Raw genomic sequence first — 21,699 nt, forward strand, 5'->3', positions numbered from 1 at the left:
TCTATTTTCCCACTAGCTCCTATGACACGGATGGGGAAGAGGGGCATTCTGGGGGATCAGCGCTGGTGTATTCTCTCTCATAAGCTCTAAATATGGGGTGTCCCCTGAAAACGCTCGCACCGCTTACACATTTCCTTCTAGTCGCAGCCACTTATGTCCTAATGATTTGGCGACTTTTAGGGTTTTTGTCTTCACATTGTACAAGCTAGATTTTTATTTTTTTTTTCTGGCAATGTGGCCATATGAGCCCTTGGTGTTTGCGGTATTAGATGTACTTTTCAATGCCACCATTTTGGGGCCTGTAACTTATTGACTACATTTTATTAACTCTTTCTGGGTGGGATGTAAAAGGAAACATCAATTCTGGCATTGCTTTTTAGCATTTTTTTTTTCCCGTGCAGCGTACAGCATAAGTAACATGTTACCTTTATTCTGTGGGTCGGTACGGTTACGATGATACCTCATTTATATGATTTTTTAATGCGTTGCTATTTGTGCAGAATAGAATTCAGGGAAAAAAATCTATTGTTTTTGCATCGCCATCTTCTGAAAGGCATAACGTTTTTATTTTTCGCTAGACAGAGCTGGTTGAGGGCTTATTTTTTTGCGGGAAGACCTCTTCTTTTTATTGGTACCATTTTGGTTTTCATCTGACCATTTGATTACTTTTTATTGAACATTTTGTAAGAGAAAGGTGGTGAATAATCATTATTTTGTGCGGTTTTCTACGGGGTTTTTTACGACATTCGCCGTTCGGGTTAAATAATGTTTTAATTTTATTGTTCAGGTTATTACGGACGCGGCGATACCAAATATGTAATGTTTTTTTCTATTTTTCTTTATTTTACATAATAAAACATTTTATATGGGGAAAAAGGGATTTTTGGGGCTTTATTTATTTATAATTTATTTTAAACTTATTTAAACTTTTTTATTTTTACTTTTGTCCAACTTTTTTTTTCTGTCCCCATGGGGGATTGAAGCAGTGATCGGCTGATCACTGCTTCAATAGAGATACGCTGCAATACACGTGTTACACGTGTATTGCAGTGTATAGGAAGCTGTCAGCCTGTGTAGACGCACAGGCTGACAGCTTCATTTACGGCAGGATCGGCCAGGCGCGAGGACGGGGTAAGTGAAGGGGCAGACCCGGGGTCACTGATCAGACCCCAGGCTGCCCCCTACGAACACCGGCACCCCCCGAAACCGGCGCGGGGGGTGCCGATCGCCACCATATGACACTGTAACCCCGGAGGTGCCGGTGGTCATATTGATCACCGGCATCTCAGGGGTTAACACCCGCGATCGGACCCGGGTCCGACCGCGGGTGTTACGGGGCATTGTCAGCCGTGTATTACGGCTGTCTCCCGCTGTGCATGGTGCGCACACAGTTTCTGTGTGCGCTCCATGCATCCGCAGTAATAGTACGGCGGTTTGCGGGAAGCCCTTCCCAGCAGCGCCGTACTATTACGGCGAATGTCGGGAAGGGGTTAAACGAAACCTGTCAAGGTGATTTAGGACATTCACAGGTCCTTATGGACCCAGGGTTTAGTGTCCCAAATGGGCCTGTTATAATGCATTCTGCGGCTGCATTAAAATGATAAAAGTATTATACTTACTATGGGATGAGTCCAACTCACTTCTCATGCTCCTGGGGCCTGTGCTGTGCTTCACTGAAGCCGTAGATGTACTCCCCAACTTCACTGTGCATGGCCATTAAAGCCGAGGTGTACTCCTCTTGCGTCACTGAAGAACTGCATTGACGTTGAAAGTACGGCCAATAGGTGAGTAGAAAGTTGTTTGGGGTTTTTTTTACTTTAATTGTGGCTGTCAATAGCATTATAATAGGGCAGTTTGGGACAATAAACTCATGATCCAAAAGGGTCCATGGGTCATTGTTCTGTCTCACATCTCCAATCAGATTCCCTTTAACTGCATGTTTTTAGCTTGCAATGTCCTGGAACCATACATAATAGTGTGAAATAAAGGTTTTATAGTTATTGTAGTATGTATAATGCAAAAAGACATCAGGGAGTAAAAAAAAATTATTATTAGTTAGTGGTTTTACTTGCACTGAATTTGATCAATATGTCACGTCTTAGTAAATAATACTATAGTTTATTCTGTAATGTATTTTTTTTAATGAGTCTTGTGATACATTCTTGCCTGCTTTAGATTTGTGAAATACAGAAAACACTGGAGGAAAAGAATGAAGTCCTTGAGTCCCGCAATCAAGTAGTGGGGATGTTGGAGCAGGAATTGCAAAGTGCTGAACTTCAGAAACAGGTGACTGATATCGCTTTTTGTATTGGTTGAAAAAAAAAACAAAAAAAAAAAACACCTCTTGAAGGAGGGTGGGTGCTGTGCTGGGTAGGTAGATGATGAAGTAATATGAGGGCCAGGCAGAAGATTTTCCAAATTTTTCCTTTGACTCTTGACGCCAGGATCATAGATTCCATTTATCATGAAATATCGTGACATTGTGACAGCAGATGCAAATAGACACAGACAGAACCCATTGTTTTTAATGGGATCTGTCTACTGTGAGATATTTTTGATAGCAAGAGCAGCGCTGCAGATGGTGCTTTCCTTGCAGTCAGGCCCTATTCACATCTGCACATCTGCATTTGGGTTTCCGTTTGGGGAGTCCACTTGGAGACTCCCCCCAACAGAAACCCATATGCATTAAAAAGTCCCCATAGACTATATTGGGGTCCGTGTGGTTTCCACTCTGTTTCCGCACAAAACATGCGGATAGAAAAATCCTACAAGCAGAACTTTTCTCTCCGCATCATTTGTGCAAAACAAATAGTCTATGGGGTCCATGTGGTTTCCTTAGGTCACCACTTTTTAATGTGTATAGGTTTCCGTTCGGGGGGGGGACCCCAAACAGACTCTCCGATCGCTGATGTGAACCAGGCCTCAGACATACTGGAAAATTTGATGGAAACCCCAACGCAACTCCCAAACACAGTTGTGCAGTTGTTTGTTTAATTTTAGATATTCTTTTAATTTTTACTATTGTGATCAACCACTTCATTGTAATTTCCTCTTAAATCCATACTTTGTAGGTTCTGTCTGAGCAGTTCCGGGAGATGGAACATGAACTGATATCTCTGCGGGAATCTCTAGTTGTGGAACAAAAAGAAAGTTCTCAGCAAGCTGAATTGTACAAAGACTTGTTAAAAGAGAAAGATATTTTATACCTGCAGTTACAGGAAGCCATTGATAAAGAAAAGAATGCGGTGAGTGAGATAGAAAGTTGGAAATCACAATTGGAGAAAGCAAAACTGCAATTGAACGCTACACCACTGCCCGATGTGGAACAAATCCGAGTAGAGTTAGAAAGAGAATCACATAAGGAGATAGAAAGCTTGAGAGCAGAGCTGGAGAAGGAAAAAGATGCGCAAGAAGAGTTACACCAGATCATAGCAGAGCTTCAAAAGGAAAAGGGTGCCCTGGAGGAGTTACAGCAGCTAAGAACAGAGCTTGAAATGGAGAAGGGTGCCAAGGAGGAGTTGCAGCAACTTAGGGAACAGCTTGAAAAGGAGAAGGATGCTCAGGAGATGTTGCAACAACTAGGAGCAGAGCAAGAGCAGAGTGCCCAGTTCCAGGAGGAGTTGCAGCAACTAAGAGCAGAGCTTGACAAGGAGAAGGGTGCCCAGGAGGAATTGCGGCAACTAAGAGCAGAGCTTGACAAGGAGAAGGGTGCCCAGGAGGAATTGCAGCAACTAAGAGCAGAGCTTGACAAGAGGAAGGGTGCCCAGGAGGAATTGCAACAAAGAGTAGAGCTTAACAAGGAGGAGGGTGCCCAAGAGGAGTTGCAACAAAGAGTAGAGCTTGACAAGGAGGAAAAGGGTTCCCAGGAGGAGTTGCAACAAAGAGTAGAGCTTAACAAGGAGGAGGGCGCCCAAGAGGAGTTGCAACAAAGAGTAGAGCTTGACAAGGAGGAAAAGGGTTCCCAGGAGGAGTTGCAACAAAGAGTAGAGCTTGACAAGGAGGAGGATGCCCAGGAGGAGTTACAGAAACTAAAAGCAGAGTTGAAATTACAGAAAGAAATCCAAACACAATTGCAGGTTGAGCTGAAAAGGTTGACTGAATCTAATGAGGAGCTGTTACTGAAATCAGGAGAGTTCAATGCAAAAAACAATTATCCAACACATGAAGGTAACTTGGAAATGGAACATGTGAAAACTGAGCTAGAAAAGGAAAATAAAAGGCAAGAAGAATTGTCCAAAATGAAAGAAGAATTAGTAAGGGTGAGGGAATGCCTCAAAGAATTTAATCATGTGAAAGAAGAGCTTGAAAGAGAGCAGAAAACTCTGGATGAGTTGGAGGGGAAGAAGCAGGAATTGGAAAGAATAAGCGAAGCTCAGATAGAGATGACTAAACCGCAAGAAGAGCAGCAACTAGAACAGAGTAACATGGAATCTAAAAATCTGAGTGGACAGGGAGAAGAAATGGCAAGCGATAAAAAGGACTTGCAATCCACGGTCACGTTTGCAAACCTCAAAACTCAACAATACACTGTAACAACAGGTAAGCTGTATAGTAATATGTCACCTTTTTAAAGTGTTCCAAGGAACCTACAATTAGAAAATAAGCAACCTTGTAAATAGTCTTATGAACAGCCATGCATTTCCATTGTTACTGACCACAAATAAATCTCTGCTTCCTCTTTTTGCTAACTTCCAGATAAGTAATATATTCACTTCATTTCCTGGATTCACACAATCATAAAAAAAAAAAATCTGTCAACTAGATTTTTTTTTTGTACTCCTATGTACAGCCTACAGTGCTCTTTGGTATGTGTTGGACACAGTACAGACTAAAATAGTGCAAATTTTTCCCACACAGGTCAGTTCATATGGACAGGTCCTATGCATAGGGATTTATTTGAATCATAGTGCCATTTTTATTCATGTAAATTTAGGTTATAGAACCTGGGCATATACGTCATATGAATATTTTACCTCTGAATTAAATATACAGTGTGAAAATAACAGAATACTGTGTCTACCAGGTGACCATATTGCAAGTTACAAATGATACATTTACCATTAAATAATCTTATTTTATAGGTGAAGTTTCCAATACCATATCATGTACAGAAGGCTTTCAGGAATCAATCGTGAGTCACCAGGTAAGGCTAAATCTTTAAGACTAGGGCTACACTGCTATTTCGGTCATGACTCTCTTCACATGACCAAAAATTGCTATGTTGCCTTGTGACTCCTTCCCTCAAGTTAGAGAATGGATTGACATTGTGGCACCATCAGGGTTGCAACATGAGTCGCAAGGCCCTAGCCTAATTATTAGGTTTACAACTTGAAGATTACATTGGCTAATACAAACATCTGTTTCCTATTGATTTCTGCTGCGATACTAAAAGAATTGCAAATGCAAAGTTTTGTATGTGCAGTACAGATATCAACATCATGACCTTTTTTAAGGATTCCGAAATCAGTAACCCAAGAGGATGAAGAAAATGTTTTGAGCCAAAGTTCCTCCTCATAGCATAGTATTTTCAGGAAATGCTTGTAGTCATGGACCACCTACTCTCTGCACAACAGCTTAATTAGGTGAATATGTAGACTATAGTAGTTGCTCAAGTTACAAGGTCAGGGTACAATATTTTGAACATACAGTGGTCTTTTCTGAACCATTACAACTTGAAACCAGACTCAACATCCACTGCTTAAGCTGGAGGTTCCAACAAATCATGCTCATTTCTCTGGTACCTCTGTATTAGTGACCAAATACTAGTGTCTTTCTATGTAATAGTGCATTTCTCTTTTAGTAGTGATTTTCTAAAGTGAATTTAGGGAAAATAGTGCATTCCGTGTGAATATCATTTTAAAGAGGAACTTTCCCCTCCTCCAACAAGTCCAGCTTGTTACATCGATTAATAGGTGTTGCTGATTCTGGAACAATTGGAATTATATCTCTAGTGCCCACCGTTCCTGAGCAATCAATGTGGTAGTTGAATTAGAGGTGGTGGTTAAAGGTCCTCTTCAGTCATCCTCTTGGGGTGCTGGATTTTGGAATGTTTGATGTTCTACAGTTTTCATGCTGCAGAGCACACAGATAGGGGAGGAAGGATTGCAAATGTGGTGAGCTGGAAACTTTTATTTTACTTTTTTTTTTTTCCTTTTGTTATTCTTTAGGTATTACAGTCCAACATTGTGAATGTGCAAACAAATTCAGTATCTCAGGAGCTTGTTCTTGATGTATCCTTTGAAGATTTAAAGGAAAAGCAACTATCTCTACTCATGATGGACCTTTTAGATACTCAAGAAGAAATAAATAAGTTTAAAGGAGAACTACCAGTGGAAGAAAAATTAAATGAAAGTGCATCAAGTGAGCAAGTTTTAGAGAACAGAACAGATGTATCAAAGGAAGTAGACGCACATATCCAGACACATGACTCTTCTGATGTCAAGCACCAGATGATTCATGTAGAAAAAGGTGATGAAATTCTTTCACTGACAAAAGTCGTTGAAGAACTCCAAAGTCAAATTGAGACTTTAACATCTGAGAAGGAGCAAATATCATTAAGGTTTGAGGCACTTCTAAATCAACAAGCTACAGCTGAAAAAGTGCAGCCCTCAAATGAACAGTTGTCTACTTATGAAAGTCAAACTATACTTGTAGAACAAGTAAACAGTTTGGAAAACGAGTCAAAATCTAAAGACTTAAAGATCACCGCTTTACAGAAAGACCTAGACAATATGAATCTGCTATTGTCTGAAAGGAATGACCTTTTAAAACTACAGGAGAATCAGTTTGAAGAGAAGAAGCAACACCTTGAAAACCTAACGGAAATACTTAGCCTTAGTCAAAATAAAGAGGAGAGACTCTCTGAAGAACTTGCCACCAATGAGCGTGAAAAAGTCTTACTTCAAGAACTGCTTTCACAAAAAACAGCAGAGATTCAAAGCCTTCAAGAATTAATTTCAGAAAAGGATCGACAAGTTGAAGAGATAAGCCACAGCTTATCTGATAAGGTAGTCCTTCTAAATGAGGAAAAATATTCCATGACTAAGGAGATAAAAGCCTTGAAGGAACAATTGAACTCAATCATCCAAGATCAAAATGGGAAGGGTGAAGAATTGATACAGGCATTAAGAACAGAAAATCTAGAAATACATTTACAAATAGAAACTATTACTAAAGAGAAATGTCACCTTCAGGAGATGCTTGAGTCTGCTCAGAATGAGTTTATGGAGCTGAAAAGTCAGTTTGCCCAAAGTCAAGAAACGATTAAGATTGTCCAAGAGGAGCAGGAAATACTGCAGAAACAACTACAGGATCAGAAATGTGAAATCCTTAAGAAAGAAAAGGAATATGAGGATCTGCAGATTCAGTTAGATACTCAGGTGCAACTCCTAACTGAGAAACAACAAAATAGTTTGGAAGTTATTGCTAGTTTGCAGGGTGAGAAGAGTGTGTTAGAGAGTCAGCTACAATCTTACAGCAACACATCGCAACATGACGCAAGAGAGGTGGGATTGAAAGAGAACGAGGATCTTCATGCTCAAATAGAGGATCACAAAAAAGAAAATGAGCAGCTAAAGAGAAAGTTACAAGCCGCATTAATCAGCAGAAAAGAGCTGAATCGCAAAATCTCTAAACTAGAGAAACAAATGGTTAACTGTGCAGTAAATCAAGGCAAGGACATTACGGCTGCCGTTGATCTTGAAGGGAAATCCCTTGTCGAAGAGATATCTGAGCAAAATGCCCCTGAAGATTATCTAAAACAGCAACTGTCTGAAAGGGAATCTGACCTGGAGGCTGTCCGGAAAGAACTGGCTGAGAAATGTACTGCGAATGAGCAGCTTCAACATGTCATTGAAGAGTTAACATTAGAGGTAAAGGATAAATCCAGACAGATTGAGTCTTTAAAAACCGAGCAGACAGAGAGAACATCGGCAGAATATTCTCATGTGTCAGCAAATGCTGAGGATCAAGAGGCAATAATTCAATATGAAAACAGAATTGCAGCTCTCGAGCAAGACAAAGAGATCTTGCAGAAAAAAGTTCAAGAGGCTGTGAATTCTCGCAGAGATACCATTAAGAAAGCACAGGAAAAAGATCGCCATCATCGTGAACAATTAAAGCAACAGAAAGAAGACTTTAATCTGTTGCAAGAAAAATATGAAAAGCTACAGTTAAATCAAAAGCCGAATCAGATCGATGAAGTAGTTCTTGAAGAAAGAGGTACACAGACTATATTAGACAAACCACAAAATACCGTGGCTAATATTTCTGAGGCTGCTTCAGAGGAAATTGCTGAAGAATCACAATGGGGGAAGGATTGGGTAGATTTTGCACCAGCAAGAACTGAGGACCCTGTGGTTGAAAAATTAACGGTTTCAGAAGAGACCATTGAAGACTACCAGATACAGATTGAAGCACTTCAGTCTCATAAAAATGAACTAGAATTAAAAGTTTTGCAACTAGAAGATAAAATAAATGGCCATTTAGAAGAGATTTCACACATGCAGAATAGCACCGACCAGTTAACTAGAGAACTACAAATGGAGAGGGAAAAAAATCAGAATTTAGAAGTAAATGCATCTACTCTCAAAGCACAACTTGAAAGTCATAAACAAGAAATATTACATCTAAATGAAGCTACAATAGGGAATCTGAAGGAAGAATTAATGCACAAGAGGGAGGAGATTGGACAACTTCATCAGGACCTAGAAGCTGTAAATGTAGCTCTTAAGGATTTGAATACATTGATGGTTGAGAAAGATGATATTATACTGTCGCTTAAGACTCAACTAGAGGTTCAGGCTAAGGATTATGAAGAACAGCAAAGAAAGCTTGAAATACAGTCTCTCGAATCACAAAATAAGCAGGATGAAGAGATGGAGGAAACAAAGGGCAAGCAACAGCTCCAAAGAAAGCTTCAGGCAGCACTGATATCTAGGAAGGAAGCGCTTAAAGAAAACAAGACATTAAAACAGGAATTGGACACGGTTCTGAAACTTAAGGTTGACTTGTCCAACAAAATACAACTATCAGAGGATTTGGTAAACCAGCTGGGCATGGAAAAAGAGGCATTGCTTAAGACTGTATCTGCCCACAAAGAAGAGCGAGAAAAACTGATTGCTGAAATTGACAAATATTTACTAGAAAACCAAAATTTGGAAGCTTCATGTGAAAGCTTAAAACTAGCTTTAGAAGGTATCACACAAGAAAAAGAAGATGCAAGTAAAGAGCTGGAATCTATGAAGTTATCTCAAAATTCTCAGGTATCTGAGTGGCAAGAAAAGCTTACTGATCTCCAGAAGGAGTATGAGACACTGCTACAATCTTATGAAAATGTGAGCAATGAAACTGATAGAATGAAGCGTCTTGTAGAAACAGTGAGACAGGAAAAGCAAGAGTTATTTAGTAAAGTAAAAACTGTGGAGGGCAAAAAGAAAGAAGTAGAGAAACAGTTGGAAGAGGCAGAACAGGAGATTGAAAATATGAAAGAGAAAATGAGGAAATTTGCCAAATCTAAGCAACAAAAAATTCTTGAACTGGAAGAAGAAAATGACAGATTAAGGGGAGAATTGCAACCAGTAGCAGGGGAACAGAAGAATGATACAGTTACTGCTGACAACTCCAGATTAAAGGAAGAGCTAGATAGAGTTCACTCAGAAAACAACAGCCTTGTACTTCAGTTAGAAAAGGTAAAGTCAGAAAAAGATCTAGTTGATCAAGAAATAGAATCACTGAGACTCCAGTTACACAGCGTTGAGTCTAATGTACAAGCAAGTATGCAGGAGCATACATCTGAAATACAGGAAGAGATCATTAAAAAGAAGGTTGAGGTGACTTGTTCACAACTCCAAGAAAGCGAAGAGGTAATTGGAGAACAACAGGCAAGTGTAGAGCTAACTGCCAAACATGACGCAACCCACCAACAAGAAACTCTAGTGGAAAATTCACAAATGAAGGAATTAATCAAGAAACTAGAAAGTGAAGCCAAGATAAAACAAACTGAAATGGAGAGTATCAATGTAGAGATCAAGGTTTTGAGGGAGGAAAAGCTAAGCTTGGAGTCTCAGCTGACAAATACACAAAGTAAGGTTGCTAAAATGGAAATAGAAATTGTAGAGTTAGAAAAGAAGTATCAGATAGCTGTTGGTGACTTGGATGATCTCAAGAAGAAGAAGCAAGCCATTGAACTTGAGAAGGATGAGTTGGAAGAGCGGCTAATGAATCAGATGGCTGAGCTCAATGGAAGCATTGGAAATTTCCAGCAAGATGCTATGGATTTGCAAGTTAAAAATGACAGCCTACAAAAAGAGTTGGAGAAGCTTAAACTCCAGTCAGAGGAGGAAAAACGACAGCTGGAAAGACAGAAGATGGAAGCACTGTCAGAGGCACAAAAGGAGTATGTAGAAAAGCTAAAATCTGCAAATCAAAGTGCCAAAGGCAGAAAAACCGAATCAAAGGAGCTCCAGGAATTGCTCAAAGAGAAGCAGCAAGAAGTTCGGCACTTGCAGAAAGATTGCATAAAACATCAGGAGACTATCAGTGGTTTAGAAAGAGCAATAAAAGCTCTGGAATTTGAGCACAGTACATACGAAAATGAAAAAGTCATCTCTGATGATAGGCTAATGAAAGCAATGGAGGACACAAAAAAAGCCCAGGATGATCTAGCATCTTTCCGTGTGCTGCTTGATGACACACAGAGTGAGGCCGCCAGGATCTTGGCCGAAAACCTAAAACTAAAAGATGAAATGCGGGCAATAACTGAAAATACAACAATAATGTTGAAACGGAAAGAGGAAGATATGGAAAGGAGACTTGATATGGAGAGAGACAAACATGTGAAACAAATAGCGAATTTACAAGAGAAAATAAATGGTCTACAACAAGAAAATGAACAACTTCAGGGATCTATTGTCAACTGGCAGAGCCGTCTAAAGGAAAAGGATCAGGAAATAAAGGACTTGCAAAGTAACTTGAATGAAAATATAGCTAAGCTTGCAGCCTTTACTCGCAGCATGTGTTCTCTGCAAAATGATAGGGACCGTGTTATAGAAGAATCCAAAAAGTGGAGTGAGAAATTCACGGATACAATGCAGAAAAAGGACATTGAGCTGAATGAAAAAGAGAAGGGTTTTGTGGATCTTAAAAATGAGTTGCTCAATATCACATCCCAACTTGAAGAGCTTAAGGTTGAGGTAACCAGGTATGATTGTTATTTTAGTTCCATACATATTTGGGTTGTTCCCTGAAAAATATATTCTCACTATGCTTTTTTTTTTTTTTCTTCATTTCTAGGCTTCAAACTGAAAATAAGGAACTTATTACAAGCCAGCAGACAGAAGCAGATGATCACCTAAAAATGAGAAATTCTTTGTTAGAGGAGAAGGCCATCCTTTCATCCTCTTTGGAAGAAGAGCAAAAGATGCACAGTGCCAGTCTGGAGAAGCTGAAACTGCGCACTCAAGAAGCCAATGATAGGCAGAGTCAATTGGAAACTCTTGAGATAGAAGTAAACCAGATGAAATCTGAAAATGAAAATTTGCTGGGAGCAGTAAAAAGATTAGAGACAGAGGTTCAAAACTGGAAATTGCACAATGAACAGCTTCTCAGTGATCTGCAGGCGTCCAAGTCTCTTATAGAACAGCTGCACAAAGAATTGGAGCAGAAAGAACAAGATGTGGTGCAGCTGTTAAATTCTCGGGATGAAGCTGTGAGTACATCTGTTAGTGAACTGCAGGATGTGCATGCTATTGAATGCAAGATGCTTGAAGATAAACTTAAACAATCTGAGAGGGAAAGACTAGACATGCAAGACAATATACAAAAATTAAAAGCTCTCTTAAAAACATCACAGGAGGAAAGTGACCGAAGTAAAGGTCAGCTAGAGTCGTTTACCAAGTCTATGTGCTCTCTACAGGAGGAGCGAGAACGCGTTTTGAATGATTATCAACAATTGGAGCAACGACATATTGATGCAATTCTAGACAAAGATGGCCTAATTCAAGAGGCAGCAGCGGAGAGCAACAAGCTACGTGAAGAATTAAGGCTCCTGCGTAGTCGTACTGATGATATGAATGCGCAAAATGCTAAATTGAATGCTCAGCTGACTCGCTACCGGGATGACCTGAAAGAGCTTATTTCACTGAAGGACTCACAACTGAAACAGCTCCTGGGTGAAAAATTACAGGAGATTGAAAAGCTAAGACATGAGCAAAGTAACCAAGAACAGCAGTTGCTCCAAGAAAAAGGCCAACGAGAGATATTACAGCAGGAGCTAGATGAAAGTAAGGTGGAAAAGCTGAAGATGCTGGAAGAGATTGATAGCCTAAAACTATATGTATCTCAACTCCAGTCTGAAATTAAGACACAAGGAAATCAACTTGAGCAGGCAGAGCAAGAGATGAAGATGTTAAAAGATGAACTTTTGCAGATGCAAAAGGAATTGTCACGTGTTCAAGAGGAAAGCTCTCGTATGCAGGCAGAAGCACAACAGCGAGTACAGAGTGCAGAAGATGAGCTGAATAAGAAGTTACAGAGCATGCAGCATGATACTGGAATTTTACGTAATGAGACCGAGACTGCAGAGGAACGTGTGGCTGAGCTTGCAAGAGATCTTATGGAATCAGAACAGCGGTTACTAGCAGCAAATGAAGAAATATCTGGTCTTAAAGCTCAGCTGCAAGCATTTGAAGGCTCAATGAGGTCTTTGCAGGACAGCCATGACTTGGCTCAGGAAGAAATACGAAGAATGAAGGAGCAGTTGACAGACGTATCTGTCCAAAACACAGAGCTCAGTGCCGTAAACGCAGAAAAAGACCGTCTCACTATTATGTTATCAGAAAGCAAGGAACAGCAATACAAATTGGAAATGCAACTTAAAGAGATTACTAAGTCTTTAGAAGCCACCGAAGAAGAAAGAACTAGAATTGCATCAGAACTTCATAGCTCACAGATGCAGCTCCAAAACATGTCCAAAGCAATGGGTAATCTACAAGAAGATCATAATAGACTGCAAAGCACCTTGAAGGCTCCACGCAAAGAAATTGAAAAGAGTTTGCAGAGTCCTTCCCAAAAAGAAACTAAGGTAATACATCACTAAATAACAGTATTCATATAGGCAACTGGAGAACTTGGGTAAAAAGTACGTATAGTAAAGGAAACTAATGTTGGGCATTGAACTATGAATAGCTCTTCAGCATCTAAGAGACATTAAAGGAAAGCAAATCAAAATTACCAATAATATGTTGAGAGCTGACATAGAAAAACAAAAGCATCTGTCTCAGCTCTTCTTTTATCTCAGGTATTATAAACTATACCTCTGTGCAGAGTGATAGATTTATTATCTTACATCTCAAATGGACTCCAGTGATCATGGCCGAGTTGGGAGAGCTAAAAAGTCATTTTATGGAAGATATTCATAAATCTATATAATTGGATATTATGACCATGTTTTGTTCTCAGTTTACTTTTAAGAGGCAGCCATGCTCCATTATATATTGTGGTATATACAGTACATATCATCCAACCAGGTGACCTACAGTAATGTGCAGATGTATTAGGGAGTTGTGGAAAAAATGCTGCAAAGTAAGAATACTTTAATAAATAGAAATGTTAATGGCTTACTTTTGTCAGTTAACAAAATTAAGTGAATGAACAAAAGAGAAATCTAAATCACTTTAGTAATTTTGTGAAATTCGTTAGCCTTCAAAACATCATCAGTTCTTGGAAGACTTGCCCATAGCTTTTCAAGGAACTCTGCATGGAGGTTGTTCCAAAAAGCGTGTGTAGATGTAGGCTTTCTTAAATCCTTCTGTCTCTTCCTGTAATTCCAGACAGACTCCATAAGATCAGGGCTCTGTAGGGGCCATATCACTTCCACCAAATCTTGATCTGATTTATAATCTATCCACCCAGGCCCACACAAATCAGCTGTTTCGTCAGTCTACGGGCATAGAAAGCTTATGCAATCTGCCCTTCTTCAAGTAATGGCTGTGGACACTAAGGCTCTGCTGTTGTTGTTTGAAAATGAGCAGACTGTATGCACTCTGTGTCCACAATGGCAGTTTCCAGTGCCCGCAGGATGACAGAAACACTGGATTATGGATGGTTCCGGAGTTGCACCCCTCCTAAAGTCATAACATGTGGATAGGTCATCAGTTTAAAAAATCCATCTTGGGTGGCAAAACCCCTTTAATTTTGTTAATTGAGAAAAATTAACTATTAACACTTCTATTTTTGAAAGTATTCTTCTATTGCTGAATGTTTTCCACATTTTCCTAAAACCTTTGTACAGTACTGTGTGTGTGATCATTGTGGTGTAATTCACTGAATAGGGATAACTAAATAGTTATTAACTTTTAATTAAATAATTGTGCTCAAAGGGATGTCTTAAAACATAGTAACAACACAGCCAGTCTGGTTCAGGGTATTGTATTAATGAACCAGTCTTGTATGTGATATATATAGGGCAATATTCAGGTCAGCCCATAACGGTAATAAGATCCACTAATAGCGTCCACATTAGTTCCCTTGCCTTTACACATGAAGCCACACGGAGAGCCTTGTCAGGACTGCTATTGTTTAGTGGTTCAGCTGGCCATCAGGCCTAACAAAAAGGGTATTTTTGGTATTTTTAGAACGTCAGCTTTCTCCAATAAACAGCACTAAATTAGCTACCCCAGTTTCTCCATAGATAAGCATTCAGATACAAGTGGTGATGTTTGACACAGGGATCCTCTTTGTTATTCTGAATCCATGTGTTATTAGTGCCTCATAAAGTCAGTAGAGACTTATATGGGGTTCTCCAGGGAATCTGTGAACACTTAAGCTGAGTTCACACTGAGTTTTTTGGTCCGGAATCTTCCTTAAAAAAAAAACTCTGTGCGAACTCAGCCAAAGGATTCTGGGTTAGGTCTTTCCTCAGCTCATGAAATCAAAACCAGCATCTGGTCCCCAAGTTGGTTTAACTTCCTTGCTCCTCCATTCTATTCACTTCTAGTAACCTGTGCTATGGAACCTGGCTTTACTATTAGGCCGGGTTCACACGATGTCTTTTGGCACGTAATGTGGCACGTAGACGCCGCGGGATCTTTTGCGGGCCGTATACGCTCCCATTGATTTCAGTGGGAGCCGGGACCATATACGCGGCACTATTTTGCGGCCGCTGCAAAATCACGGGCGCAAAATAGCGCCGCGTATATGGTCCCGGCTCCCTGGGAGCGTATACGGCCCGCAAAAGCTCCCGCGGCGTCTACGTGCCACATTACGTGCCAAAAGACATCGTGTGAACCTGGCCTTATAATGATCTAGTCTGCCAGCACCCATAACACAGGTAACTACTTGTGAACATAGGAGAGGATGTTGGGAATCTCAGAATCTAGCTTCTGGTTCTGATCACATTTCCTGATGACAAAATCAGCCAGGAACATCTAGATACAGTACCTAAAAACCCTACAGAAAGTAAGTGCTCAAAAGACTCCCTGGAGAAACCCTTTAAGGTTTTCATGTGATTTATCTTTCAGATCTCCAGTCATGAAGCCAAAAACTCTGCTGAAGACCTACAAAAGGTGCAGACAGAAATGCAAAACTTACATACTCAGCTCAGTGAAACACTTAAAGAAATACACCTCAAGGAACTCAGGATCCAACAACTGAACTCAAAGGTTAAATATGAAATGACTGTGTTTGTGTCAAAGAATTTCAGTTTATTGCAGCCGACAGTTTTATAGCAACTATATATATGTCTGTAACTCACAGTTGCAGAGAGAACATACATGCTTTAATGTCAGGGATATCCGTGTTTTTTATGTTTCGTAACAGTAGTCTTTTTGCAATAGTGTATGTATATGCAGTCAGCAATGAAAGGACAGCTTTACCACTAGTCTTTTAAAGGCTATTAAAAATTACTAATAAAAAATCTTCACTTGCTGTTGTCAAAAATGGTTGCAACAATTTAGTAAAAAAAAATGCCAATATCTCTGTAAATAAGGAAATTAGCTATCAAACTATGGCTACCGCTGTAGTTCAGTTATAGAAGTTGGATTAAAATTCTCTTGAAACTGATTATTATGTTAGATTTCTTGTACATTCTTTATACTTATTGATTTTTCTTTGCAGCTTTCTCAGATATTTGATGAGAAAAATGCTCTATCTTTGCAATTGCGTGGCAGCAACCAGCATCTTCGAGATGCCACTAATCGATGTTCCTCTCTTGAACGACAGCTTCTAGAACTGCAGCAGAAGAACGTGGTAAAAATGACCTTCCATAAAAGCACTAACACAACTTTCAATACTTAAAAGGATCAGTGGAAAAAAAATTGTAAATGAGTAGAATTAGCAGCTGCTAAATCCTGTACTCTAAAAGGGCTGCACAAGGGAAGAACTCCGAGACATCACTGAAAGCTCCTGGGTCTCAGTGCAAAATGTCTAACTGGGACCCCAGTTCCCAAGTGCTAGCTATTATACTAGTGTTGTCTTATGTTGTAGAAAGGCCTCTGGGTCCCCTCAGGCTCCAGGGCCTGGTAGTAATTGCTTCCTCTGCACCCCCTATAGCAATGCCCCTGGCAGAATCCCTTGTGAATATTCACCAGCAGCTATTTTGTTAATGGGGTATTTCAGCCATGGGCAGCAAAGACTTATCACTAGGATGTAAATTTAAATTTAATACATTTTTTCCAAATGCCTATATACATTAGAGAAATGCTGGCAAATTGTGCTGAATTCCTGTGTGTGTGTGTGGGGGGACAAGCATTTTATCCAAATGCTGACCGCTGATTGACCATCACTATTTTAGTAAGACTTTTTGCCATTTAAAAAAAAAAATTATATATAGTGTGTGTGTGTGTGTGTATATATATATATATATATATATATATATATATATATACAGTACAGACCAAAAGTTTGGACACTCCTTCTCATTCAAACAGTTTTCTGTATTTTCAGGACTATGTAAATTGTAGATTCACACTGAAGGCATCAAAACTATGAATTATCACATGTGGAATTATATACTTAACAGAAAAGTGTGAAACAACTGAAAAGACGTCTTATATTCTAGGTTCTTCAAAGTAGCCGCCTTTTGCTTTGATTACTGCTTTGCACACTCTTGGCATTCTTTTGATGAGCTGCAAGAGGTAGTCACCGGAAATGGTCTTCCAACAGTCTTGAAGGAGTTCTCCGAGATGCTTAGAACTTATTGGCCCTTTTGCCTTCAGTCTGCGGTCCAGCTCACCCCATACCATCTGGATTGGGCTCAGGTCTGGTGACTATGGAGGCCAGGTCATCTGGCGTAGCACCCCATCACTCTCCTTCTTGGTCAAATAGCCCTAACACAGCCTGGAGGTGTGTTTGGGGTCATTGTCCTGTTGAAAAATAAATGATGGTCCAACTAAATGCAAACTGGATGGAATAGCATGCCGCTGCAAGATGCTGTGGTAGCCATGCTGGTTCAGTATCCCTTCAATTTTGAATAAATCCCCAACAGTGTCACCAGCAAAGCACCATCACACCTCCTCCTCCATGCTTCATGGTGGTAACCAGGCATGTAGCGTCCATCCGTTCACCTTTTCTGCGTCGCACAAAGACACGGTGGTTGGAATCAAAGATCTCAAATTTGGGCTCATCAGACCTAAGCACAGATTTCCACTGGTCTAATGTCCATTCCTTGTGTTCTTTAGCCCACACAAGTCTCTTCTGCTTGTTGCCTGTCCTTAGCAGTGGTTTTCTAGCAGCTATTTTACCATGAAGGCCTGCTGCACAAAGTCTCCTCTTAACAGTTGTTGTAGAGATGTGTCTGCTGCTAGAACTCTGTGTGGCATTTACCTGGTCTCTAATCTGAGCTGCTGTTAACCTGAGATTTCTGAGACTGGTGACTTCGATTAAATTATCCTCCGCAGCAGAGGGGACTCTTGGTCTTCCTTTCCTGGGGCGGTCCTCCTGTGAGCCAGTTTTTTTTTGTAGCGCTTCATTGTTTTTGCAACTGCACTTGGGGACACTTTCAAAATTTTCCCAATTTTTTGGACTGACTGACCTTCATTTCTTAAAGTAATGATGGACACTCATTATTCTTTACTTAGCTGCTTTTTTTCTTGTCATAATACAAATTCTAACAGTCTATTCAGTAGGACTATCAACTATGTATCCACCTGACTTCTGCACAACACAACTGATGGTCCCAACCCCATTTATAAGGCAAGAAATTCCACTTATTAAACCTAACAGGGCACACCAGTGAAGTGAAAACCATTTCCGGTGACTACCTCTAGAAGCTCATCAAGAGAATGCCAAGAGTGTACAAAGCAGTAATCAAAGCAAAAGGTAGCTACTTGAAGAACCTAGAATATAAGACAGATTTTCAATTGTTTCACACTTTTTGTTAAGTATATAATTCCACATGTGTTACTTCATAGTTTTGATGCCTTCAGTGTGAATCTACAATTTTCATAGTTATGAAAATACAGGAAACTATTTGAATGAGAAGGTGTGTCCAAACCTTTGGTCTGTACTGTGTGTGTGTATGTGAAAACCGATGTTTTATTTTTTTTATGCAAAAATAAAAAAATAACTTAAAAATAGAGCCCTCTTTATCACAGAAATTTTTTTTTTTTTTCGAATAATCAAAGCGAAAAAATGTTGCTCTACAAAATGTGTGTTTGAAAAATTTTTTTAAAAATGTGTCCAGTTGTAAACCAAGGAAAATGGCCTTGTCCTGAAGTGGTTAACATTCCTGAACCTTTGCTCTCAGCTGATTTAATGTTTATGAGGATGCCAGATGACTGTCTTATATGTATTGCCGCCTTGTATTTCAGTTTTGCAGTCCACATGAGAAATTTTTAAGTAAAAAAAAAAAAAAAAAATAGGCTTATTTATAAAAATTTGGTCAATTCTAGGAAGCGCCGCCAAGTGATTCTGCCCCTGGAGCACCACAAGAGAAGAAGGAACCACAAACAGAGACAGATCAGCAACTACTGGAACTACAGGAAAGGTTGGTGGTTTATGCATTTTTCTTTAAAATATATAGACAATATACCAGTCTTTAGATAATATCTGTGCAAGACTCAAAATGTGTTTATCTATGCCAAATATTGATGATCCATTTATAGGATAGCCCACTAATACTTTATAATAGTGATCTGCTCCAGCCAGCTGTATGAAGGTACATTTTAACCCTTCTCCACGTGATATATGTCATATTGTTGGGAGGGGAATGGAGATGGCTCAGGATATGAAACAGATACATGCCAGGTGCCAGCTTTGTTGTAAAGCCAGCACCGACTAATAACAACTGTGAACAGTGACAGTATCTAACTTAGATGGTGCAGTCACAATTGATGGGAACATCTTAAAGGGACCCTAACTTTCAAACACATTTTTTTCTGAGTAACACGGAATAGCCTTAAGAAAGGCTTCTTCTCCTACCTTTTGTTGTCTTCTCCGCGCCGCCGTTCCGTAGGAATCCCGGTTTTCGTCGGAATGCAAATGAGTTCTCTTGTAGCACTGGGGGCGGGCCCCAGCGCTCAATCAGAACTGGGAGCATCCCGAATGCTGCAAGAGAACCTTCTACAGCTCAGCCTCCATCTTCAGCAGCAACGGCCTCTTCATCCTCTTCTTCCGGCGCAGGTTTCAGACTTCTAGGCTTTAGGCAGAGCAGACTTACACAATACTGTGTAAGCGGCCATTTTCTTGTGGCCTGCGAGCATGCACAGTCTGCTCTGCCCAAGGCCTAGAAGTCCGAAACCTGAATCGAAAGAAGACTGGTAAAGAGGACATTCCAGAAGAAGATGGAGGATTGGGGACGCCCCCAGTGCTGTTTGTGCGTTGGGGCTCGCCCCTAGTGCTGCAAGACAACTCATTTGCATACCGACAAAAAAGGCATTCCTATGAAACGGTGGCCCGGAGAAGACAACGAAAGGTAGGAGAAGAATAGCCTTTCTTAAGGCTATTCAGACGTGTTACTCAGAAAAAAATGTGTTTGAAAGATAGGATCCCTTTAAGTTTGCCATCGGGAAAGGCTTTGCCGCCCCTTAAAAGGTCATAAGGGGTTGTGATCAGTTATCATGACAGCTAGAAGCCAATTAAAGGTTCGCAGATTTGTCATTATAGAATTTGCATTAAACCCTTCCTGAAGTAGGATATAATAGAAGTGCAGTATACATAATATTAAAATATTAGCATTTTAAGGCAAAATGGAGAAGGCGGTAACTAAAAAAATCCTGTGCATATTGCTGTTTTTGAGCCCCCAATAAAAACATTTAATAAAAGGTGACCAAAAAGTCATATGTACTGCATAATAGGTAACAATAAAAACAGCAAAAAAAGCTTCCAAAAAACCTAGCACTGTAGATGTTGTTGTTAGAGATGAGCGAACACTGTTCGGAACAGCCGTTCCGAACAGCACGCTCCCATAGAAATGAATGGACGTAGCCGGCACACGGCCAGCCGCTGGCAAAGTGTACGTGCCAGCTGCTTCCATTCATTTCTATGGGAACGTGCTGTTTGGAACGGCTGATCCGAACAGTGTTCGCTCATCTCTAGTTGTTATATTAAAAAAAAAAAAAAAAAAGTGTAAAATTTTGTTTTGAAAAAAAATATTTTTTTTTTTAAATATTAAAGCCTAACAAAAACTATATCATTTAAGCAACACCTTGATCATACTGACCCACTTAATAAAATAACATGTCATTTTACCAACAGAAAATGCTGTCCAAATAAAATGTGAAAGAAAGTGAGACAATTGCGTCTCTTTTTTTTTTTTTTTCTTTTTTTACTCCATTCCACCTCATACAAAAAAAATTTTCTCCAGCTTCTTAGTACATACTATGTAATATTAAATAAACCCATTAGTACAATTCATCCTACAAAAAAGCCTTCTTATTTCTTACTGAGCATAGAATTAAAAAAAGTAATCGCTTTTGGAAGGTACAGAGTGATAAAACATTAATTAAAATTTCCCTGACAGGAAGGATGGGGTTAATACAGTGTTTTTATTTAGTTATCTTTGTCACTGTTGTATATAGAGTGACAACAAATTATAAGCCAAAAGCAAGATCACTTTGGAAAGAAATAGTGAAAAAGGGAACAAATTGATGTTTTTTTTTTTCAATAATATGGGTTTCAACACAATATTCCTTTCAGAGAAATACTTTGGCAATGTATGAAGTTAAAGTAGTTTTATAAGCGATAGTTGTCAGTAATGTTCTTATGTCTCTACATATACAGGTGTTTGGCACTGAAGCATCAGACTACTGAGCATGAACAAGTGAGGTCAGTTCTGGAGCAACAACTGAGAGAGGAGCGCCAAAGATATGAGTGCAGGATTCAGGAACTGGAAGAAAATCTAAACAGGCGAGTACCAAATGGATAGGAAAACTGAATGGTCATGTATTTCATTTTAGTTTCTTTAAATAAAGCATACGTTCATTATTCTTTTTTATTTTTATTTTTAAGTTTATAAAGTAGTAGTGCAGATATTACATTTTTGTAATGTCTTGCCTCTTTCTCCTGTTATTTCCCTCCCTTCACTGTTTCTGAATATACTGATGAAATATCTACTCTGCAGTCCGTACAGAGATGTAGCAGAGCTGAGTGTGCGCTGAACCCTGCTGCACACTCAGCTCTGCTGCATCAGAGATGCGCTGAACCCTGCTGCACACTCAGCTCTGCTGCATCAGAGATGCGCTGAACCCTGCTGCACACTCAGCT

General features: G+C 39.7%; 1 protein-coding gene across 1 annotated transcript in view; it reads left to right on the forward strand.

Annotated features, from left to right (window-relative positions):
* GOLGB1 (golgin B1) overlaps positions 1-21,402 on the forward strand; it is a 34,628-nt gene extending 13,226 nt beyond the window's left edge. Inside the window, exons 6-14 of the mRNA XM_075273792.1 lie at positions 2,176-2,286; positions 3,072-4,539; positions 5,082-5,143; positions 6,168-11,200; positions 11,293-13,081; positions 15,519-15,659; positions 16,114-16,245; positions 18,888-18,982; positions 21,217-21,402. Coding sequence (XP_075129893.1) covers positions 2,176-2,286; positions 3,072-4,539; positions 5,082-5,143; positions 6,168-11,200; positions 11,293-13,081; positions 15,519-15,659; positions 16,114-16,245; positions 18,888-18,982; positions 21,217-21,361 — 8,976 coding nt within the window. The 3' untranslated portion in view covers positions 21,362-21,402. The remainder of the gene's footprint in view (positions 1-2,175; positions 2,287-3,071; positions 4,540-5,081; positions 5,144-6,167; positions 11,201-11,292; positions 13,082-15,518; positions 15,660-16,113; positions 16,246-18,887; positions 18,983-21,216) is intronic.
* Positions 21,403-21,699: the final 297 nt, after the last annotated feature.

Source organism: Leptodactylus fuscus, chromosome 5, assembly GCF_031893055.1.
Source record: "Leptodactylus fuscus isolate aLepFus1 chromosome 5, aLepFus1.hap2, whole genome shotgun sequence".
NCBI classification, from domain to species: Eukaryota; Metazoa; Chordata; class Amphibia; order Anura; family Leptodactylidae; genus Leptodactylus; species Leptodactylus fuscus.